Source organism: Salvelinus namaycush, chromosome 23 (genome assembly GCF_016432855.1).
Source record: "Salvelinus namaycush isolate Seneca chromosome 23, SaNama_1.0, whole genome shotgun sequence".
Classification (NCBI taxonomy): Eukaryota; Metazoa; Chordata; class Actinopteri; order Salmoniformes; family Salmonidae; genus Salvelinus; species Salvelinus namaycush.
In genome coordinates, this window is record NC_052329.1 from 31,646,308 (window position 1) to 31,671,294 (window position 24,987).

The 24,987-nt window shown below is 42.5% G+C and overlaps 1 protein-coding gene across 2 annotated transcripts; it reads right to left on the minus strand.

Moving 5' to 3' along the window:
* Positions 1-1,561: 1,561 nt before the first annotated feature.
* On the minus strand, positions 1,562-21,316 carry LOC120018310 (hypoxia-inducible factor 1-alpha-like). 2 transcript variants are annotated; one of them, XM_038961439.1, is made up of 15 exons: positions 21,167-21,316; positions 15,153-15,340; positions 14,820-14,974; positions 13,535-13,619; positions 13,249-13,364; positions 9,459-9,646; positions 7,420-7,526; positions 5,079-5,226; positions 4,726-4,931; positions 4,289-4,431; positions 4,096-4,188; positions 3,771-3,901; positions 3,342-3,453; positions 3,088-3,211; positions 1,562-2,910 (listed from the first exon to the last, which is right to left on the minus strand). In XM_038961439.1, the coding sequence occupies exons 1-15, from the start codon at positions 21,196-21,198 to the stop codon at positions 2,849-2,851; spliced, it is 1,890 nt and encodes a 629-aa protein (XP_038817367.1). In that variant the 5' UTR covers positions 21,199-21,316; the 3' UTR covers positions 1,562-2,848. The 2 variants fall into 2 exon arrangements, with proteins under 2 accessions (XP_038817367.1, XP_038817366.1); XM_038961438.1 differs by having other exon boundaries at positions 14,820-14,977.
* Between the last annotated feature and the right edge of the window lie 3,671 nt (positions 21,317-24,987).

Sequence of the window (24,987 nt, forward strand, 5' to 3'; positions counted from 1 at the left end):
TCCAACTTTGTGGCAACAGTTTGGGGAAGGCCATTTCCTGTTTCAGCATGACAATGCCCTTGTGCACAAAGCAAGGTCCATACAGAAATGGTTTGTCGAGATTGGTGTGGAAGAAATTGACTGGCCTGCATAGAGCCCTGACCTCAACCCCATCGAACACCTTTGGGATGAATTGGAATGCCAACTGCAAGCCAGGCCTAATTGCCCAACATCAGTGCCTGACCTCACTAATGCTCTTGTGGCTGAATGGAAGCAAGTCTTTGGTGTTCCAACATCTAGTGGAAAGCCTTCCCAGAAGAGTAGAGGCTGTTTTCGCAGCAAAGGGGGGACCAACTCCATATTAATGCCCATGAATTTGGAATGTGATGTTCAATGAGCATGTGTCCACATGCTTTTGCTCATGAGGAGTAGTTTTAGCCAAACAAGCGTAGGGCTCTCTGTTCAATCTGTAAAGCTGAAGCATTATAGATTCCGCAATAGAAGAGACTGCATTCGCGGTAAAATATGCATATGTCGGCTCAATCGGAAATGACCTTACAGATTCCACAATAGAAATGTTAACACTTCAGTTTACAGATTGAATAGAGACCCTTATATTTTGGGTTCCGATGCAGAAAGACTATACTGACCTATTTATTGAAATCAGTTGAATAGTCACTGTGTGTTTAGCCCTGATTGAGGTTGTAGTTAGAGTGAATGGGAAGAGCCATTGACAAAACAGAGTCGGTGCATTATGGTTGTTTCCACATCAAACAGTTTTAAGCAGGAAGTGATATGCAATAGAACAAGGGTTTAGTCCGTATCAGCTTGGGTCTCCACAACAGATCATGCTTCACAGCATTCTTTACCTTCCCTTTAACGCAGGGGTGTCAAACTATTTTTGCCCTGGGGGCCGCATTCGGTCTTCAACGAGGTCCTGAAGATCGCGCTGAATTTTTTATTGTATTTGCCTTGCCGTTAAAATGTGCAACAAAAAAAAAGATTGCCCTTGTAATTTTCGATGCTCCCTGACTGTCTAGCGTTCCATTATTAGAGAGCTGGACACAGTCAATAAACTATGAATGTAGGTCCATTATCTTTTCTAAACATTTTTGATTTGGTTTTAGTAATCCTAAAGTATATTGAGTTCTCACACACACACACACACACACACACAGACACACACACACACACACGGCTGGATTGGACCTCTCTCGGGCCGGACAATCCTGCTCTAAAGTGCCAGTTACTTTGTAGCTATGGTGAAGTATTGTGGCCATTATAGATGTGGGTGTTATGGTCATGACACACATTTGGAAAAGGTTCAACTTCCCCTGACTAAACTTTACGTTAACTGAATAAAACAAGGTCAGAAGTGCCCTAATCTCTCGTGGACAGACAAATGTAACATAACTGAGATTTTAGTTCTGGGTTTCCGATATCAGTTTGCCCTGATAAAGGAGCATTATTGAATATCAAGTAAAGCAACAAGATGCAATGCGAAGTCAGACAGCAACCTAAATATGAATCTACCATTAACACCACAAGATGGCAGTATTTCTGTACATTAAATCCTAATACGTGAATTTGTCTATATCAGTTTATTCAGTCAATAATACATACAAACACTAGTCTTTGAAAATGAAAGTTATATGATAAAAGGCAAATGTCTAAATGGAACTAATACATTGAGATGAAGCCACCATAGGATAATATATTTATTGCAAATGCAATCTTATAATCATGCAACTAAAATAAATCCTGTGTGTGCTTCAAACCAGTAATCTTTTATCTCGTTCCTAAGGATTCATAATAAAGACAACGGGGGAGTAATTGATAAGGTGTTAAGTAATAATTTCTACTTGGTGTGAAATGAATGCGCAAAAGGCGTATATCAGATATTCATCCACTGGATTTGCAAAATAGCAACCATATCCCGAAAAGAAATAATTACTGATTAAATATGACAAGGTGATCCTCTGGCGCCACCTAGAAACACATGATAAAAACAACGAAAACATTGCGGTTTATACAATAGTAGTCTATAAGCGAGCATACAAAACATTCATTTAATACATCAAATTGTTCTAAAGTCTAGCATGTAAAGTATATAAAAAAATAATATGCCTCTGAAATAATTTGTCCGTTTGGTTGGAAAGAGATGGCAGTCAGAGCCCTTGTATGACAGTCGAGTTTGTGACAGATTATTTGTTGAGGTAACAACTGCCTGAGTACTGCATCCAACTGGTCAATAGCAATGGCTTGTGTTGATAGTAATTCATTTGATCTTTTCTTATAAAAAATGACCCATATATACCACTGACGATCGTTCTGAGGTATTATTGGAATATATTATAACCGTTGTGCGTTTGTTACAAAATAATAATAATAATAAACCTAAATGTCCTGTACAGACTGCCAGGTCCACATACTGTACTAAACAACAGTAGACCAACTGAAGGGTCATCACTGTGTCTTAAAACATCACTTTGTCAGACTTACTGGACGTATGTGTCTTAGGCGTTTTTTTTTGTCTGTTCTGACCTCGGAAGCACCATGGGGTCAAGTGTAGTGTTTAGACTAAAGTCTACAAGTGTTCACAAGAATAGAGGAGAACACTTATCAACCCTGAATGAGAAGGGGGGGGCTGAACCTAGTACTGCCACCTACTCTATGAGACATGAAAGAGTAGTTCAGAGAGAAAAGAAGGAAAACCATAGCAGGCTGTTGTTGTGAACATGGGCTGGCAAGCGTGAGGAAGTATCTGAGTTGGAGGTGCTGGCGTTTGGTTGGGGAGTGTGTGAATCCTGTTGAGGCTCCGTGATCTCAGCACTCCCCAGCTGGCAGGGGAAGATTGGCAGCTGCTTCCTCAAGTCAGAGAGGAGGTCAGGGGGTCAGGTGGGCGGGACAAGAAGAGGTCCCTCATCAAGGCTGGGGGAGAACATGAGAGAGAAGGGGAAGAGGTGGTGGATTGGTCATCATCACCTATTTCAGTAGATATTAGCAAAGGTGAATTTGGTAGGTACAGTATGACATAGTACACAAATGCCAGACATGAAGCCTAAATATTTGCCCAAGATACAGTAGTACCATGACGTGTGTTTGTACCTGCAGTGTCACATAGTCCCTGGGCTTCACCGAGGATGGGGTCTCTGTCCGTCAGCAGTTGGCTCCGCCTGTGGGGGATTGGCCCCAGCTCTAACTCTGGGTTGTCTGCATCCTCCAGGCAGTCCTGAAACAATCACACCGTTTCAACTTTAATAACACATCATTGTGCATGAAGTCATTTTAATGATACCTTGAACAAATGTTATCCACTGTTCCCAACCCCCTCCTCCCCCAACCTTAAACCCCCTCCTCACCAGCAGGGCGTAGCTGAGAAGCAGTTTGTGCTGGATGGGGGACACCAAGTGTCTCGGTCTCTTGTCCTGACTCATCAGCTGGGAGGGCATGTCTTCATCCTGCTCATGACTCCTGTGGAAGTTACAGTTTGGAAAGTTAACATTCAGCAACACTGTCACTCCAAAACATCCAAACACCACTGTCTGTCACTCAAACATCCAAACACCACTGTCTGTCACTCAAACACCTAAACACCACTGTCACTCCAAAACATCCAAACACCACTGTCTGTCACTCAAACATCCAAACACCACTGTCTGTCACTCAAACATCCAAACACCACTGTCTGTCACTCCAAAACATCCAAACACCACTTTCACTAAATCCAACCGGTCGCCTTGTCTCTCTCACTGGTGTGACAGCAGTGGGTCAGTAGAGTAGATGGTTACCGTTTCCTGGTAGCAGCGGGGGGCTCTGGGGAGGGGCTGTCAGAGGTCTCAGGGAGCTGGACGCTGAGCAGGAAATCATCATCCATGGAGATATACGGAGCCAGCATGTCCAGATCAACAACTTCCACGTCCTACCAGCACAGGAGACAGACTGCTCAATCACAGGTATAGGCTCCCTCTTACTAATTTCCCTCTCTCAAAATAGTTTGAGGTATTGAAGAAATAGGATAGCACTAGAAATCCAGCTCTGTTGTGTGTGGTCTAGCTAGGTAATTGTGTGGTGACCATGCACATCATTATGTGTTCAGCTGTATACTGCATGTACCTCAGGCTGGTTTTTATTCTGCACGCTCTCATCTGGACAGACGGCAAACAACTTCTCCACCTGGTCCTCTATTGGCAGCTCCTCAATGGGGATCTGACGAGGACAGATATATAGTGGACTCCTCATCAGTGAGAACACTAGACTCTAGATACTGTATCTTTACTGACATTTAAGAATCAACTAAAGTTCTTACCAGCGCTGGTGCTGGTGGTGATGAGGTGAGCTTGCCCAATATGGGTGAGAGGAGCGTCCACAGCTCAGGGGTGCACAGTTCCTGAGGGAAATCTGGGGCGGAGTCAGGGCTTGATGGAAGACCGAACGACAGCTCCGCAAAGTCTGCAGAAACACATGTCAAGGCACAAACATAAAAAGCCCTGTGAGCACTCATGACAGTGAATTAATTTGTAGTAAGTAAGCCTTGTCTGAGCCAGAATGGCCCATAGGGCAGGAGGCTGCTTCTGTAGCGCGAGGCAGCTTGATCTACTAGTACACTAGTCTGTCGCAGGGCCTCAGGCCCCAGAATCTTTTGGTATTCGACCGGGGATCAAACTCCCAACCTTCCAATCTCAGGGGAGACACTAACCACACGTTGGTATAGTACTAAGGTGTGAATTAAAGTGTGAGGATGACCTGTGAGGGGTACGATGGGATCTCCTGAGACAGGGGCCAATTGGAGGAGGTCCTCTGGGTTCTCCTTCAGCTGGAGGGAAAGCTCGGCACTGCTGCTGCTGTCACTGTCACACAAGGTCTCCTCGGAGGCGTCAGAGACAGGATCACTCTTCAGCCCACAGCCAGTCTGCTCTACTGAGAACACCACATCTGCCTGCTCCACCACACTGAGAGAGAGAGACACACAGACAGACATACAGATAGCGACAGATGATAAATAAGTATGGAGAAGATGTAGGGTAGGGAGAATGGAAAGGGATGAATGTATGTGTCATGAAAAAGGAGATGAGAGTAAAGAGGAGGTGGGGCATTACCTGAGGATAAAGTTAAGACAGACCACAGCCTCTGGTTGAGAGGTCTTGTTGTTGTAGATGACTGTAGCCTGGGTCTCTGCCCACACGAAGCCCCCACTCTTAGCCAGGAAACGGTATAGACTGGTGCACACCTGGCCTTTGGACAGAACTGGGATGGGGGGGGGGGACAGTGGGAAGGACAGGTCAGTGGATGACAATTAGAAATGTACACCTATAAAACGTGTGTATACACCCACCGGCACGCACGCACACTTCAAGTTGACCACTTCACTGTATCACTCCTAAAAGCTAGCAAAGCGCATGCCCCGCCCACCTCAGGATTCCCCTTTCCAGACATTACTTCCCTGTTTTTGTGTGGTGGAAAATGAATTTGTCACATAATTGTTGCTGGGTCGATTTGTTTAAAAAGAAAAAAAATCAATGCCCATTCCTTGCTTGTACAAAGCAAATTTTCCTGTAGATTTTATGTTTGCGCTAATGTCTGTCATGATCGCTCAAACACATGCTGGTCCTCTTCAAAATGTCAACAGCGACACGTGGATTTTGATCGGCATCTTTTACAACGCCGACACTTGGATGGGGATTAAAACACACAAAGACAATATTTATACCACAAGACAGAGGAGAAAGCGATCTTTGTACAGGTGTGTGTTCCTTTTTGGCCCAGTTTAAAAAAAAAAGTTATGATTAAATCATTTGAAATGTTCAAAGTAACTCACCTGCAATGGAAGGCACTCCTGAAAAGGAACAGCCAAATCTCCTAAATACGGGTTTCAATCTTCCACACAAATGTAAACTATTTGTGCGTTGGTAAATTATAGAGCATAGCATTTAAATTATAAATCAGGGGGTTATAATTTTCTTAAAAAGATTGTCACCACTTCATGTTGAATATGCAAGAGGATTTGACAAACAACCATGAATATGAATGGAATCTATGGTGAAAGCTTTAGGTTGTCACAAAATAACATTATATGACAAAGTTGAAACCTGAATTCCCACCAAAACTGATGGATTACATAGATTTGTGCCTGTTATTATACAACTGTTTCTGATAGAATTCAGTCAATATTTGATGGATTTTTTTTTTCAATCAAAAAGCGTTGAGTATCTCGCTCCATTATACAGCTGTTACATTTATCAAACTCTATGATGATTGTTGCTACTCAAAGCCTCAGTGGTCTGATGATAGACTATGGGTGTTTCTCAAAATGCATACTACCGTGCCAGTCTAAATCAAAGTATGCGAAACGGAGCACAGAGGGCACTTCTCGAATGCGTACTCAGTTTGTACGGATTTTGAAGCATGCATCGATACAAGCTTCAACGGAAAGTATGCACAGAAATATGACGCAACAACGTAAAAGAAATACGCACATTTCTTGAAATCAATGGCGGCCATTCTTTGAGCTGAAGCGAGAGAAAAATAAACTCAGACTTCAGAATGAAATGTTGCCCATTCACATCTCATATGTTGTCAGAATACAATATTTTATTTTGATACATTAATAAATACATGCTGTGTTAATTTTGGGATGTTACCCTGCCTACAATACCCACAGTATTGTGCGTAGATTGCGAGCCCAGAGTAACGACAGCGTTATTGCATTTTGGTACACCAGAAGTTCAATTAATTTCCAATGGAATGCTACGTTTGCCTTGCAGCACTGCGTTGCAGAGGCAGTTGCATTGCGTTCTGTGTGGTGCAGATGTTGGATTTATAGAACGTATGCGTCAAACTGTCTGCGTAGACGGCTTGACAGAAATGGTAGCAGAAGGCGAATGTTGAACTTTTGTTGCATACATATCCAGATGATGCTGCTTACTATTTCGTGCAATAACACTATCGGTGTGGTCAGGGCGTAACGTTGCCCCCTCAGCACTTGATTTTGCTCGAGGGAGCGAGTGAAGAACTTTGATCACTTGTGGGGTTGATATGACCCACAATTCAATGCAAACAGTAGTCAGATGTCAAACTTCGGTGGCCGCAAAGTGTCACATTTAATCAAAACTGCTGCATTTTCGGCATGTCAGACAAAATTATGAAGCTAGTTTGCATTAAAAAAATATATATATAGATTACATTGATTTTACCATTGTCAAATTGCTTAGACTCGTAATGAGGACCCTATAAAACGTAGCTAGCTTCATAAACATGTTTGGGAATTCTGAAATGTATTGGAATAAATGACCAAACTATAAAACTAGCTAGCCAGCTGTAGCTGAGGGTTTAGGGCCGAGGGCTGTCTACTTTGAATTTGGACTACGGTCTAGTTCAGTGAAACCAATGTTTTAGCATGGGCCCTTCCACCTACAATCCACACTGCTCTCAGAGACTCACGGATGTGCAGGCTCTTGGTCACATGATCTGAGTCCAGGGCATGATGGAATTTGTAGGCAGATTTGCCAATCAGATCTTCTGGCTCGTATCCCACTAGCTCTGACACCCTGGCAAGACAGTGGAAACAGAAGGAGGGGTCAGGGGTGAGAGGTCAGCTTGGAGTCAACAACCAGAGATGATGCAGTATGGTAGTATTGCAAGAGGGAATGGTATAACATGGTATCTTAATCTGCTGGGGTAAATTAGTTATGAGTTATTGTAATTCTATGAGCCCCGCTGAGAGTGGGCAACAATGGTTATAAACTTTCCCACAGTATGGGGATGACCATCTCCAGCTGTCTGTGTTTGTGTGTAGTGGGAAAATATTTTATTAATGATTTCCTGTATTTGATTTGTTAATGATATGTTATAAATATAATTGCATATGTGGAGAGACCCCGAGGGAGGCATTCCCCTAGGAGGTGAAACCGGAATTAGCCATGTACCCCCATGTTAATGCCATGTTTGGTTAAGTAGTTTTCTTCTGTTAGTCTATAATTATCTGTTTTAACTGACTACTGATATCCTTTTACTTCTTAAAAACAGACCTTTCACCTGTTTAAGTGCTGATGGTATAATTTCTGGTAATCTGTGCCGACGGTGGCTAAGGCCACTGATTTAGCTGCAGTCTGAGAAGATTTAATGACCTTGTTGACAGAACAGTTGTCTGCTGATAGTGGATAGAAGGGCCTTATCCGAGGAGTCCAGGCAGACTTTTTCTATGCTGGAGGTTGTCTCCCTGTTGCAACTTGTCTGAAATCTAATTGATTTATGATTGACTATATCCGCGACTGCTCTTCTCATTTATTCAGGTGTTGGGAACCAAAATAATTTTCCAATCATTGCGTTCTGAACAGAACTCCTATTTGTTTTGTTCCGTTACAGTGTTCCGACCAGTATAATAAAGTTCTGAACCGGGTCAAATCCCCCAAAAAGTAATGGTTTATTTAGTTCCTTTTCGTACATTTTTTTACTTGTGAAATCAACATTATTTTACATTCAGCTCATTCATTTACTCCACCAATTAGCGTGGATAGAGAAGCTTGCTACGGAACGGGTGAGCAAGTAGTTTACATGTTGTTTGATTGGGCATACAAGTGCAGGTGTGACTGAAATGTCATGAGTGGTGAGAGAGCGAGAAAAAGGGGTGAACTTGTAGGGGGCTTGAAGTTCTGAACATCATGGCATGACTTGGAATGTGTTTAGGCTATTACTAGCATCAGAACTTCACTGACGTCATGATTTGACCTCGTATTTTCAGAGTTCCCAGTTGTTGTGAAAGCACCACAAGATGCAGCAGCACCCCTTGCGAGGTCTGACAGTTTTTCCACTCAAAGGCTCTGTATCTGTATGCGGGTGATAAATAAGATAGAACGAATATACTGTACACATGCACCAATTAAATTTCACTAGATTATGCAAATTAACCTATAGACCGATATGCATGCCCAGTCAAATGTATTTCCATCTGCAAAAAAATAAAATTAACTTGTTCGAACAAAAGCCTGCTATTACCGGCTAACGGAAACCCTGGGGTGTATGTGTGTGAGGTTTCTGTTGCCATGTGTGTGTGTGTGTGTACTAGCCTAAAAGTGAGCGTTCGGTCTGGTTTAATCATGGGTGTATTCCTTACGCCGATTCTGTTGCAAAACATTTTGCAAACAAAACTTCACTCCAAGCGCTGTCAGTCGTGTCGCTCTTAAAAAAAAAAAATGCGTCTGGAAGAAGTTGGAAGTGACCCCAGGACTTCACTCCACTTTCAAGCAGGGTCTCCCAAACTCGGTCCTGGCCCCCCCCCCCATCATTTATAGATGTGCAGCTTGAGCCAAATACTTTTCGGATTGGAATGGCAACGCGTGGAAATCATAACATTTAAATAAACTACAACTTCCGTTTAAGAACCCAACAGCTTTTACATCACGTTGAAGAAACGTTTTGCAACAGAACCGGCGTAAAATAATATACCCCGTGTGTGTGTGTGTGTGTTCACTCAGCCTCACCTGCCATCGCAGTGTGTGAAGCGCAGGTCCATGCTGTGTCGAGTGAGGAACGTGCTCCGGTCCAGGGGGAACTCCACACTAGACGGATGGGGGATGGGCTCACACAGCACTGTCATGAAGCTGCCTGCAGGAGGTGACGAATCCTCGCCACTGCAGCACACGCGCATGTGGCCTGTACAGTGCAGCACCTGGGGACCACAGTAAGATAACAATGGCTATCCATATATACTTACAGGGCACATGAATGGGCATCAGGACCCATGTGAATGTTGTAAAGCAGGGATGGGCAACTTTGATGGGGGACACAAACAAATCTGAACTCATCATAAGGGGCTACAGTTGCTCGCTTCATTTTGTGTGGGAATTGATACGAGGGTCTTTAAACTAAAGGGGGGGGTGAAGCCCATCTCTGTTGTAGCGGCAACTCAGGGCAGACGGACTGTGTTAAGCAACATTCACAGTGGGACTTGAAGCTAGACATGGCTTGTTAGAAGAAAGTGAAAACATTTAAAGGATTCTTCTATACAAGAGTAAGGCTCCCATCCCAAATGGCAACCTGTTCCCTATATAGTGCACTACTTTAGACCAGAGCTCTGGCGCAGACCAACTAACTGAAAGATGGAAAGGTACTGGAATGGCAGTATTAAATTGGGATGTGGCACCCTTGTAACATGGACAAGAGTGAGAACACAGACCCACCCCAATAACACAAATGCTGTTTACACACACCTCTACTGGAGTCCAGAGCGTAACTGGGTCAAGGCTTTCTGACTGTCATGGTCTCTGATGGACCCTTGCCCTGTGTGTCTGTGCACGTGTGTGTGTGTACACTTGTTTTCCTACCTGATCAGGACCCCAACTTCCTAACAACTCACCCATATGTCCTGACATCGTAGGAAAACAACTTTTTTGAAAAGTCAGGACTTCTTTAATGTCCTGAATTTGTTCACATGCTATTTTAAGCATAAGGGTTAGGTTTAGAGTTTGGGGGCTAAGGTTAGGTTTAGGGGTTAATGTTAGGGGTTAGGAAAAATATGATTTTTAATGGTCAAAAATGTTTACTCCACAAAAAGTCCAGAAATGTTAAGAAAATATAGCCGTGTGTGTTATCCCCTGGATCAACCTCTCGATGCTGGACACTGAGACAAGCAGAAATGAGCCAAGCAATAGGGGACACCATCTATGCTACCAATGATGTAGGCAAGCCATAGTCACTCCAATAGGAAAGAATGTAAGGCAGGGTGGCAGGCTGGATAAGTAGAGAACCAGACTCATAAACCAGAGAGATATGGTTACTCCCCCACGTCTCATCATTAGAATATGGATTGGAGAGGGTACAGACAACCCCCTGATATCTAGGCCAGCCAGCCTGTCCTACCAGAGACACCTAACCTTTCAGCTGGATCAAGTGTCCTGGCCTTCATCTCATGTTAATTGCTCCGATGTTTCTCTAATGTCCTAGCAACGTCACTGGAAACAGCAACTTGGGCTACATATGAATCTCACTGAATGGTGAAAGGCGGCCCTAATAGGGTTGGGCGGTATCCAGATGTTCATACCATCCTGTACCATACCGGGGTATACAGTATCACCGTTAGCGCCCCCTTGTGTGCACTATTTCTCTCCATAGCGGACACAAGCTAAATGTTAACAAGCGGACATAAACTAATCGCCTAGATCAGACAACCCAGCTCATAAAGTTGTACTCAAAAGGCTACTCTCACAGTTTTCTGCATACACAAAACAAATATTAATCTTGCAAGCTAGCAATTTAGCAAACCAAATATATAGCTGGAGAGAATTTATTTGGCACATCCTAGATAGTCAAATGTATAGTTATAAGATAATTAGCAAGCAAACAGTTGTGAATTTCAAGTGTAACTTGATCACCTCTCTGTGGATCGAGCGGCACGTCACAACGCTTCCATTTGCTCTGTGTGCTCTTTGAGCCAGTCACATGGTATATTGGTTTACAATCAGCTGCTTGGGGAACGACTTCATAATGAAACAGGCGAAATGAAGAACGCGTTCTGCTTCATATTAACCTAGTGCACAAGTTGACAGCAGGTACAGTGCATTCGGAAAGTATTAAGACCCCTTGACTTTTTGTTACGTTACAGCCTTATTCTAAAATGGATTAAATAAAAATCGTCATCAATCTACACACAATACCCCATAATGACAAAGCGAAAACAGATTTTTTGAAATGTTTACATAAATATTCAGACCCTTTGCTATGAGACTCAAAATTGAGCTCAAGTTCATCCTGTTTCCATTGATCATCCTTGAGATGTTTCTACAACTTAGAGTCCACCGGTGGTAAATACATTTGACTGGACATAATTTGGAAAGGCACAGACCTGTCTAGATAAGGTCCCACAGTTGACAGTGCATGTCAGAGAAAAACTCAAGCCATGAAGTCGAAGGAATTGTCCGTAGTTCTCCGAGACAGGTTTGTGTCGAGGCACATATCTGGGGAAGGATACCAAAACATTTATGCAGCATTGAAGGTCCCCAAGAAAACGGTGGCCTCCATCATTCTTAAATGTAAGAAGTTTGGAACCACCAAGAATACCTAGAGCTGGCCGCCCGGCCAAACGGAGAAATCGGGGGCGAAGGACCTTGGTCAGGGAGGTGACCAAGAAACAATGGTCACTCTGACAAAGCTCCAGAGTACCTGTGTGGAGATGGGAGAACCTTCCATAAGGACAACCATCTCTGCAGCACTCCACCAATCAGGCCTTTATGGTAGAGAGGCCAGACGTAAGCCACTCCTCAGTAAAAGGCACATGACAGCCTACTTGGAGTTTGTCAAAAGTAACCTAAAGGACTCTCAGACCATGAGAAACAAGATTCTCTGGTCTGATGAAACCAAGATTGAACTCTTTGGCCTGAATGCCAAGCATCACATCTGGAGGAAACCCCATCCATACGGTGAAGCATGGTGGTGGCAGCATCATGCTGTGGGGATGTTTCTCAGCGGCAGGGACTGAGAGACTAGTCAGGATTGAGGGAAAGATGAACAGAGCAAAGTACAGAGAGATCCTTGATGAAAACCTGCTCCAGAGCGCTGAGGACCTCAGACTGGGGCGAAGGTTCACTTTCCAACAGGACAACAACCCTAAGAACATAGCCAAGACAACGCAGGAGTGGCTTCGGGACAAGTTTCTGAATGTCCTTGAGTGGCCCAGCCAGAGCATCTCTGGAGATACCTGAAAATAGCTGTGCAGCGACGCTCCCCATCCAACCGGACAGAGCTTGAGAGGATCTGCAGAGAAGAATGGGAGAAACTCCCCAAATACAGGTGTGCCAAGCTTGTACCATCATACCCAAGAAGACTTAAGGCTGTACTCGCTGCCAAATGTGCTTCAACAAGGTACTGAGTAAAAGGTCTGAATACTTATGTAAATGGGACTTTCATTTTTTTTTTTGCAAACATTTCTAAAATAAACAGTTTTTGCTTTGTCATTATGGGATATTATGTGTAGATTGATGAGGGCAAAAAAATATATATACATTTAGCATGAGGCTGTAACTTAACAAAATGTGTAAACAAAAATCAAATTATTTAAAAATAACATATTGACATTCACGAAAAAACAAGCTACAAATAGTTAACGGTCTCGATGGTTTTGAATATTTAAAAAGCCCCCCCTGTATACAGTATGAACGGTATACAGCCCAAGCCTAACGCCCTATGCAGGTGTGGCATTAGCAGGTGTATGGGGCTTGGGGCGAGCTCATTAGTGCTGTGTGTGTGTGTGTGGGGGGGGGGGGGGGGTAAACGGACCTTCCAGGTGGCAGACTTTATGTTGACAGTGCGCCCTCTACTAGTCAGAGTGCTCTTCATCCTAAGGAAGAAGTTCATCTCCGTGTGTTGCTGCACTGGTTTCTTCTTGGACACACCTGGGTTGGAGAGATGGTAGAGTTACATACCTAAAGCCTGGAACCTATGTGAGCATGCATGATGAACACACACACATACATATATGCATGCACGCAGTCGCTCACACACACACACACGCGCGCGCGTATGAATGCACACACACAAACATACAAAGGGTGGTTTGTCTCACCTGGCCTAGGTGCCAGGAGATCCCGTAGCTCCTCTTGGTCACATGGGTGGACAAAGTCATACACACTCTGACCCAGCAACTCCAGCTAGACAACATAACAATAATAAAACCATGTCAATACAATACCACACAGGCCCCTTCCCATGAATTACAGATTCTGAAAAGCTGCAGTGCAGGTTCTCTCAAAATACTAAGTCAGAGAATATCACACCAGGTGCTTTGTAGCTTGTGTTTGCTAACTTCTACAAACAGGATGATGTCTGCATTTTCTTGGTAAAAAGAAATCGTCTGTCCTCGTTTGCAACACTCACTACCGAGTTCCAAACTGCCTGTGGAAGCAACGTAAGTACAAAAACTGTTCATCGGGAGATTTATGAAATGGGTTTCCATGGCCAAAGCAGCCGCACACAAGCCTAAGATCACCATGCACAATGCCAAGCGTTGGCTGGAGTGGTGTAAAGCGTACTCTAACCTGCCCAGGGACTGCGGTTGAAAATGAGCCAGCTGGCTAAAACCGGCACTTTTACTGAAACGTTGATTAATGTGCACTGTCCCTGTAAAAATAAAATCAATTCAACTCAACTCTGGAGTGATGAATCACGCTTCATCTGGCAGTGCCCGACCTCACTAATGCTCGTGGCTGAATGGAAGCAAGTCCTCGCAGCAATGTTCCAACATTTAGTGGAAAGTCTTTCCAGAAGAGTAGAGGCTGTTATATCAGCAAAGGGGGTACCAACTCCAAATTAATGCCCTTGATTTTAGAATGAGATGTTCGACGAGCAGGAAGTGTATCGTGTGTGGTTTAACTCACGTGTCAAGACACTGAAATATCCAAAAAGCCTCATGATTTCAAAACGTTAAAATCAATAACGCAACATAGAACTACGCAATTGGACAACCAAACTGTTCATCAAAGGCCATGAATAGAAACTCTGTAAAACATGCAGTAAAAACGGAATAATATTAACATTACTCTTTGCCATTCGTGACGTGGGAGTATCCACTTTTTGTATTGAGTCTGCATTCTACTAAGTATTTAACTGATTCATTCTACCTGACTATACTCAATAGAACTTTGTGGATACAGCCTGATTGTAAACACATGGGAACAACGCACAACAGCAGTGGAATTGTATACTGCTATAGTACTACTATATGCCATTGTGCAGATGCTTTTTATTCAAAGAGACTTACAACAGTGAGTGCATTCATTTTCATATGGATCACCCCAGTAGGAATCGAACCCATGACCCGGACGTTGCCAGGAACATGGGGCTGTATGTACCTGTGGGATGCCCAGGTGTTTGCTGACGCTGTCACCCAGGTAAATCATATCCCCCTCCTCGGTCATCACCAGGATGAAGCCTGCCAACGCCCGGGGGTAAAACCCATCCACCGTGTCCTCGTCTCCATCTGTGACGCGCTCCTCACTCGTATCCCCTGCAATGACATAAAACACACGTCACTATAAAACACACCCAATGTCATATCAGAACCTTTTTGGTCTGGACTACCACCATTTTGAGAGTTGGTTACTACTTGGAAAGTAATAAAGAAAGTAGGCCTGGCTCTCTCAACCAGTCACAGTACAGGACATAACTGGCCAATGGGAGCCCACCTGAGCGGAGGTGGTGCATGCGAAGGAAGCTGAGCGTCACCCTCATGATGGCGGCCTTGTCCAGGTCGGCGGAGACTCTGCGGGGGAGGGGCAGGGTGTGAGCCAACTTGTAGAACAGCTCCGTCTCCAGACTCCGCCTGCAGCGCGCCGCATCCCGGGATCGCACCTTCCGCTGAGCCGTACTCGACCTGGACACAGGGAAGAGGGAGAAGAAGAAATGACGAGGAAGTGATAAGGTACGAAGAGAAGCAGAAGAACAGACCAAGGCATACTGAGGAGGTGTTCATTCAGGAAGATAAATCCTTTGAGATTTCTTGACATCCCTGCGCTCACAAATGTAATCTAATTTTCCGATGTGTGAAATTCTAATCAATCAAATGCCTAAAACCCTTTAAACACAGATTTCAATATATTTTTTCTGTGAAGTCAGTCATTGGGGTCCACAATGCCAAACTAGATATTTAACATCCACTTACTATCTACAGTGTAATATCCACTTCCTTCTCAGACACCAAACAAAATTCTAATTTCAAACATTGTTTAATACTCTTCATTATCAAACTTCTCTGACCTTTTTTTTACTCTTGCTATCACACCTCCATAACCGAACAAGCAAATATGGAAATATTCAAACTCACACATACAAACAGATGGAACAAAATGTGTATTTCCTAAATTGTTTCCTCTTTGATTCAGCATGTAGGGGCCACCATTTGTAGTTTACGTGTTCACCAAGTCACACTGTGTCTGGGAGGGAGAAGGGAAACGATCCTACCTAAACCACAGCCCTCAATCTCCTCTTACCTCCCTCCCCTGATCTTCCTCCCTCGCTCCACGGGGACACAGGCAGGCTCTGTTAACCTGTTTATGGCATCTGACCCCAATCAACAGTCGGACCCCCACTTCCGCTTCTCCCTCATGTCCTCCATTGTCATTGCCCCCCCCCCCCAATAGTCTCAAAGAGCTACTGAGATTGTGCCCACTTCTTTCCCCCTGGCTTTTCACAGGAAGTTTAAAACAGATGTGATGTGTAACTGCAGGCTGGGTGAAATGGTTCAGGAATTCTCCCCAATCTGTGTTTATCCAAAGAAAATGTCATTGATTATATAATAACTGTAACAGATCCTTACCAGCTGAGGTAATATGAAGTGAGAGTAATGAGTTTCGTCATTGGCCAGGGTGTGACAGAATGTGCTCGGTTTGATTTGAACATGGTCAGATATATAAGTGTTCTCAAAGAATTAGCCTAAGTAACAGGCAACATAAGGACACTTCCACGGTAATGGAACTGCACTGAGATTCAGATTTTTCACTTAAAAATGTATGCTAAACTAAAAACATTGATTTCAAAGTTTAACAAACCATACAACTATCCACAAGAACTACTTTTAACAATTTACACTGAACATTTTACAAAAAAAACATTACTGGAAGAACTGTGCAGATGCAAAGTTTGGTAACAGAATTTCGGTAAAATCTCCCTTTTTACGGTTTAAATTTTTTTCCCTCCGAATTAAGATTCAAAGGTGCAGAACTACAGTAAATAAAGTGGATTTACACCCGGTAACAGAAATGCGGTAACGGAATTCCATCATGGGTCCCTGATCTGTCCCACACAGAAATGCATAATTATGGATGTCATTCTCTTCATGGTGATGCATCCTAAATATGTACACAACGGTAGAAATATGCAATATCCTCCTTTGCATATTTGGGTATTACTCTACACACTGGCTATTATTTTAATGCCATCCACTACCAAACAAGACCAAATTTGGTTAATCCAGACCGGACAAAATCTGAACCAATCATAGAAGTTTGTTTCACAAGTTTGGACATCAAAATACAGCTCAGTAGAATACAGTACAGTGCGGGACTGATTTCTTCATTCCACTCCCGCTGCTTTTCATACCACGCCCGCCCGCTCCCACTGATGTCTTGTCCGACTTCCACCTCCTCCCGCAAGAACTGGTCCTGAACCCGACCACAGTCCCACAAAGTTATTTTAGGAGTATTTGAGGCATCTTGATTTGCAGCCCTGGTCTTTCGTTTTGAACAGTTTGGGCTACAGATGAGCGGTTTTCTGCATTGTTAAGGTGCAACCAGGGACACAAAGCCATGCTCCGTTTGTTTCTATGGCAGAGGCTGTGGTATAGCTATGCCCAAAGCCATACATAAAGAAATAAATGACTTTGGCTAAGCCTAATCAGACTTTCCTGTGCTAATGGTTTTCAAAGACAAAGTAAAATAATACAAATGACTCGTGATGCGTGCCTCTCAAATGATACATTTGTAACAGCCGGAGCGCACTGGACCTGAAACAAGGGTACAGATGCAACCATGTGCCATTTAATGTATCTGACCGACACTAGTGTTCCCAAGTCAAAATTCCATGTGCATTTCACGTTTATAAATGAGTTTATTTAAAAAAAATCAAGATTAGGAAAAGTTTCATGGCACACTTAAGAGTTACTCAAGGCACACCAGTGGGCAGCGGAAAACCGGTTAGGAACCACTGGCCCATCATATTTAGGAAGTTAATTTCCATGGAAAAACAACTGCATGTGATTCTCCGCCCATGCATATAGCCTACAGCAGGGCTTTCCAACCCGTTCCTGGAGACCTAATGGACGGTAGGTTTTAGCTCCAACCCTAATCTAGCACACCTGATTCTAATAAATTGCTGGTTGATAAACTGAATCAGGTTAGTTCCAACTGGGGTTGGATTTAAATCCTACAAGAGGGTAGCTCTCCAGGAACAGGGTTGGAGAGCCCTGGCCTACAGTTATTTAACTGAGAACACGCATGGGCACATTTGATCTTGCACGCCCAACACAAAAGAAATGCAACTGAACTTGAAGAATAATTATCCTATGAGAGTTTGTGAATAGTGCGACAGAGGTGCTTTAATACAATATATAACACATAAAAAATAAAACAGAAAGACAACCGTTCAAAATAATCTGCAGGACAAAAAAATATGATCATGCCAAAGTTGTCCGTCTGACCGCCTGTTCCCAGCATGAAAGGAATGCAACCGAATGGCAATGCTCTCTGTAAAGACCTGCAGGTCCCGCGGGATTCAACGCTCTACAGTACAGTAGGGAACAGAACAGTAGAGTTCAGTACAGTAAGGTCAAGTAGAGTATAGTTCAGTAAAGTATATTAAAGTTCAGTACATTAGTGTACTCAACTCTGTGTGCTGTACTGAACTCTACTCCACTATTCTTCCTTACTGTACAGTACTAAACTATACTTTTCTTTAATTTAATGTACTATACTGTACCACACTGTGCACTACTGTACTGTAATATACTGTACTGTCCAAACTTGTGAAACATAGACATCTATGATTGGTTCAGATTTGTCAGGTCCAAATTTTAACCAATCACAGACTTCTAGATTTGGGGCAAATTAAAACCAGTCCAGGTCCTTCATTTATCAACCGTGCGTAAATGTCTTACTAGGTTCTGGCGTACGTGAAGATTCTAGGATTTTCGTGTGCCACAAATTATTGGGAAATATCAAACTGTCATATGCAACATACACTCATGTTTTCATTGATAAATCAGAACCATATTATATTTGTGCTCTTGTGAACGAGCATTACAACCCCCCTGGAAAATGCCCCCCCATTCACCTTTTATGGTAACGAAAATGCCCTCATTTGCTGTATGATTTGGAAATGTTGGAACTAGGCCATGTTAGTTTCTAAAAGAAAGCACAATAGCAAATTTGATCACATTTCTGTAGAGGTGTGGCCAGAATGTTTTAATATTTTAGTCACCTTTTCCAAACACACTGGCCACGCATTTTGCATGATTGATTGTTATTCAATTATTCAAACAATTTAAATGTAAATGCTACAGCCCACACTATGCAAAATAACATTTTGTTTGTCAATAGATGATTGTGTTTCTATCTTCTGCCTTGGTATAGGCTATGACATCACACTCCTATCTCACAGCAATACTGCAGCCAACCCATACTGTCCCATAATGTACTTGTTGCTGTTGAAGTAACAGTTGTTGTGTTGAAGGGGTCACAGGGCATTGCCTGCCAGGCCCCGACTGCTGATTGGTCAGTTCATTGGAGCCAGATCCTTTTAACTCCTGGGATCTTTATCGCTCAGTGGCTGGTATGCTGGAGTGGGGGAGGGGTATTTGAGTGAGATGGAGCCTCTCAGCAAGCCTGTTCGTCAGCTTTTGACACGATTAAAGAGAGTGCAAGATATTTTGTGATTCTGTCTAAAGACATAATTGTATTTGTAGGGGTTGAAAAAACATGAAGAAAAAAAAGGTCTAGATCAAGTAATGTCATTTTGGCCATAGAAATACTGTCTTAAGTTACAGGAATGAATGGAAAGATTTTATACAATTTGATATTTGAGAGATTTTTGACACCTAAAGAACACTTGGGCCTTGTTACAGTTTATAACATTTATAACATTTAACATTTATACAGACAGATTGTTATGAGATATCTGCTCCATTTTTTGTGCACATGTTGACAAGATGTTGGGGAATCACTGAAGTGGAATATTGACCCACTGAGCTTGCCTTTTGACTCAAACTGAATTTTTCCACTGCTCTATGTTCGCTACATACTTCAATCTGAGACTACCATCGTTGAAGTAATTTGTGGTGATGTCAAAAGGAGGGGTATTGTACAAAACAAAGTCATCAGCGATTGGATCATCTCTAACTAGAGTATCAAAGCCAATGACAAATTTTCAAAATGCCGCTTTATCCACGTGTGTTCTACAGTATTTCACCTTTTAATGTGTATAGTATTGCTTACTAGGTGTGTCTTACCAATTTTGTAACCACTCCCTCTTCCAATTAGGGCTAATTGGAAAAGCTGTTCAAAAGAGGACATTGTATTCCTTTTTTTGTACTCCCTGACGAGGGCCATGCAGCCGAAACGCGGCGTTAAAAAAAAAAAAATTGTTTCTATTGAACATGCCATACTAATAAAGGCATTTTAATTAATTATATGAAGAGTGCCTTGGTCCTCTTTTCTTTTTGATGACCAATTTACCCCTTTTACCAAAGAGCACCTTCTGTCTACCAAAATGTACTATTGTGTACCTTAGTAGCGCTTCCCTTCCTCCTCTTTCTACTACATAAAATAAGGTTGTCTAATAGTTGTTGGACAATTTACAAAGCCAATATCTAAATGCAGTGACACATAGGTGTCATGCCCATTGGGGGCACAAGCCCCCTCAGAGTTGTCCAGTGTAAAATAAAATATAAAGGATAATAACATTTGTCTGTAATACTACTAGCCATAGTTTTGCCATCAAGTTTGCTTTAGCTAGCCCTGATAGGTTCCCAATCTCCCAACTTCATAACTAGCTACCAAGAAGCCATTTCAGGCTATCAATCAAGTTAGAGTAGCTAGCTTAGCTAACTATCTTAGCTGGCAAGTGTAAAGGACATCACGCTGCTTGCTTAGCGAGTACCACTTCCTCCCGATTCGGACCATACCTGGAGTGAGCTCAGATCCTCTGCCTTGCTAGCACAAGTAACCACTCTCCTGAAGAGTGTTACCAGTTAACGCAACATGAAAAGATAGCTGAAGCCTGAAGTGGGGACCCTTCAGGCTGAGGAGTAAGTTTCACACATCCCCATCCAGCTACACATGCCTGTGTGGCAAGGTTGGTAGACTTCAGAAATGCAAGCAATAACTAAATGTACTGAATAAGACTTACATTCCTTACCCAGATGTTTGGCCCTAAATAGCAGGAAAAAGCAGTTCCTCCTGGACTTTGTGCCCCCTCAGATTTTTGGGGTACATGACTTGTAGTGAATTGTGAATTGTGAATACAAGTGAATTGTACTTAAAAAAAAAAAAAAACTTTGTTAAACATTTTGATATTTCGGATGTGTACATGTGTGCGCATGTCCAAGTTATTTTGGAGTCGGCAGACAATAGGCTACGAGAACACTTGGAATACATCGACGATGTCTAACTGAAAACGTACATGTATAACTCATTTATAAATGTCTTACCGTTTTACAACAGGCTCTTCTTTCGTATCCATATTCAAATCGTAAACTTTAAGTCTAAGACTTCAGGTTTTGTTTTATTATTGTTTTATTCTATACTGCTGTTCTGTTCAACTCGAGAAAGATCTAACCACAACGCCTCGTACCGCCTGCCTTCCGCCTTTGCAGACATTCTAGCCAATGAGAGGGCAGATTCCCATGTGAACAACAGGGCTGCGTTCAGTACGAAAAAATGTACGGCAACGTTCAATTAAAGGGAAATGGTGCTGTTCTAAACGACCATTTGAAAAACGGAGAGGGTTTGGGGTTGGAGAACGCTCCGCTTTCCTTTAAATACGTAACTCATTGCTTCAAGCAACGGAGCAAACGTACCTCAAAGTCTGTTTAATAATGTTTTGAGCTAACATACCGTTCGGTACAAACCGTCACGCAACGTAGCAAACGTTCAATCAAACTGAACACACCCCAAGCACAACTTTGATCTATTGGGCTCGTTTGAGTGATACGGCTGAAGCAACCGACTGTAGAATACATTCGAGGAGTGAAGTCGGGTGAGGTGCATTTGCGACAGCCGAAGTCGGACACTAATATGGTTTTCTAACAGCAAGGCTCAGATCGGCATGGCAGGGTCATTGTTAATGAAAGTTTGTCTTTATAATGTCGGAATTAATATGCCTCCAACCCCCATATCACACACTCACAAACTGAAATCAAATGTGTGCACATTGTACAGTCAATTAGTGACAGTCTCAAATATCACATGAATTTGTATATATCTACTGTGTACATGAACGGCAGCTAAGTTGGTTCCTGTTTCAGTAACGTCTTTGATCATCGTTCGTGTAGGCCAGACAAAAACATTCTAATGATTGGTTGAACTTGGTAAAGAGCAACTGCAGAAACTAACAGTTGACTGTAGTAAAAACGTCATGAAATCGGATCATGATTTATGTAAAGGCAATGTGCAACACACATTGAAAGCCGGTGACTGACAAAAGTGATCAGTTTGAGCACGCCCATTATCCTTCCTATGGATGCGTTTAGCTAAATACATTTCAAAGTCTGTTGCGTTATAGGAAGAAAACAAATCTGACTTGCATCTACATGTACACTACGTGAACTTTGCAAAAACATGTGATCAAAGGTCATGCATTTTTTTATGCAGTCAACTTCAAGTCAATGCAGTTGCTTGTCACCGACTGCACCATGCAGTTAGCCTACCAAGTGGGAGGCACTGCTCATTATGGTGTTTTTGTTTGACCCACGCAAATGGGACCAAAAACCTGACTGAAACAGGGACCACCTTTACCACGACTCATATGTAGGCTATACAGTGGATATGTACAATTTAATGTGATATTTCGAGGCTCTCAGTCTCACTAATTGATAGTACAATGTACACATATATATGTACCATTTGTGAGTGTGTGATATGGGCGTTGGATATATGTTTATTTCGACATTACAAATAACTTTTATAGACAATGGCAACACTGTCATGCTGCTAGGAGCCTTGCTGTAGGGAAAAGGCTATAGGACACTACTGACCTGCAAACCGATATTTAATTGCAGAATTTGTAAAAATTAGGTTAGGGTCTAAGTCCCAACCTGGCCCTAATTTGAAAGCTTTTGGAAGCACGATCCAAGTGTAAACACACTAGTACAGCCTTTCTTAAAGTATGGGTCGCGACGTGTCAGTATAATTATTTAATTCATTACTGGAAATGATTTGGCCAAGTTCAACTGCGTTCTCTTTTCAATGCACTCTCTGCGTAGCAGCCGTGTCTCTGCTCAGTTCGGCAGCTGCGCGAGTGGGAGGGAGATGCCCGTGTGCTTCGCGGTTTATCGTATCTTTTTTCTGCAGTTTTATTGAAGATCACTCCGCGACCCACACACTGCAGCGCTCTCAGACACTGACTTGTCATTCTCACTTGCCATCATCAAATGGACTCAAGCTAGCCTCATACAACGATGAGTTTCTCTCTCTTGGTTTCATACAAACTTTGAGAAATATCGAGGGGCGCCCACAATGTGTTTTGTGCGGGGAAGTGCTTAGTAATGAGTCTCTCAAAACGAACAAATTAAAACGACACGTCCTGACCAAACATCCACAGCATGGCGGTAAACTCAGGGAGTTATAACACCTGCAAAGTGGTTATGAACAACATCAATTGCCCAAAGTGTAATTAGTTTATCCTGACTTAAATGATCATCAGAGGGCACCCGTGCAGTCACTCTACGTTTGTTGAAGTCAGTTCAATTAATGCGACCTCCCGAAGGCTTCTCAAATGATAAATACGAACATAATTACAGCAACTAAAGAAATGAGGGATCCGATTGAGGAAACAGTATTTCACAGAACAGACTTCTCTCGGTGGATAAGAGGACTCCAACCTGCTCTGTCTTTAGAATCACAATCTAATGTTTTGGTTAAACTATATTTACTATATCTAGTTGAATAAATAAAAAAATCGACAGAAACATCAGCCTCATGAGCTCTGGTTTGAGGATCAGGAGAATGATGGGAATAAGGTGCAAGGTGATAAGTAGGTGTTCACGGGTGTGGGTGTGTTCAGACACTCAAACAATCAGGGGTTCATCTGGAGTTCTAAGATCCTTTGTGAATAGCTTCTGTAACGGATGTGAAATGGCTAGCTAGTTAGCGGGTACGCGCTACTAGCGTTTCAATCAGTTACGTCACTTGCTCTGAAACCTAAAAGTAGTGTTGCACCTTGCTCTGGAAGGGCCGTGGCTTTTGTGGAGCGATGGGTAACGACGCTTCGTGGGTGACTGTTGTTGATGTGTGCAGAGGGTCCCTGGTTCGCGCCCGTGTCGGGGCGAGGGGACGGTTTAAAGTTATACTGTTACACTTCCATAACGTTAGCTAGCTACTATAGTTCAGAAGAATTCATGTAAACGTTAGAAAGCCGGGTTTGACCGTTGTATGACCTATAGTAGCTAGTAGTAACGTTATGTCCTAACTAGGCAGAACTAGGTTTGTATTATTTACTGAACGACATTCTGCCCCATATATTGTATATATCGTTTCCATAAAGCCAACATGGCTTTACAGTTATTAACTTAAGTTTCCAATCTAGAGAAGTTTTCACTTTTGTGAGAATGAACTAGTTAGCTTCGTTGACGTTAGTTAGCTAACTAACTACTGTAATTAAGGACAATGAGCTGTCACGACGAACTGAATCTGGCTTCATTGTTAATTTGTTCATCTTTCATGGAAGATTCTTTATCCATAAAATTAAGTGGCCAGAGAACAAACCCATTTTCACATTATTTAAGATAGAATTTAAATATTATTTTGAAATGATTAGTAAATGTAAAAACAAAAAAGAAATAGGCACCATAAAAGTATTTAACAAATTGAAAATTAATATTGATATGTAATACCCTTGTCTGTTAGGTTTATGTACTCTTGTTTGTATATTTCTGTTTTTTTGTATTTGTGTGTTCATAATTAAAAATATATATATTTTTAAAAAACGAACTGAATCTGGCAATGGAGGGCTTCCTATATAGCCTGCTGGATGGAGCATGAAATACCATGAACTCACAAGGGGGCATAGCATTACATGTACAATACTATCCCATTTTGGAAACGTTACATGTATGCCCCCTTGTGGAGGGAAATTAATAGCTTAGATGGTAGTTATACATGGGATTCAAAAGCATAATGTTATTAATACAGTGACTAAACTACCTCTTGTGTATATATGCATGCCCTTCAGAATCCAAACACAGTATTGCCATGCAGCAAAATGTTGCCTATAATCTTTCAAGTCTGCCTGATAAAATATTGAATAAAAGAT

Excerpts from the sequence above, each read along its gene's own strand:
- LOC120018310 (XM_038961438.1), bottom strand. The coding sequence starts at position 21,198 with ATGGATACGAAAGAAGAGCCTGTTGTAAAACG. Across the intron at positions 14,978-15,152 it reads CATGCACCACCTCCGCTCAG|CAGGGGATACGAGTGAGGAG; the intron begins GTGGGCTCCCAT and ends TTTATGTCATTG. Across the intron at positions 13,620-14,819 it reads AACACCTGGGCATCCCACAG|CTGGAGTTGCTGGGTCAGAG; the intron begins GTACATACAGCC and ends TATGTTGTCTAG.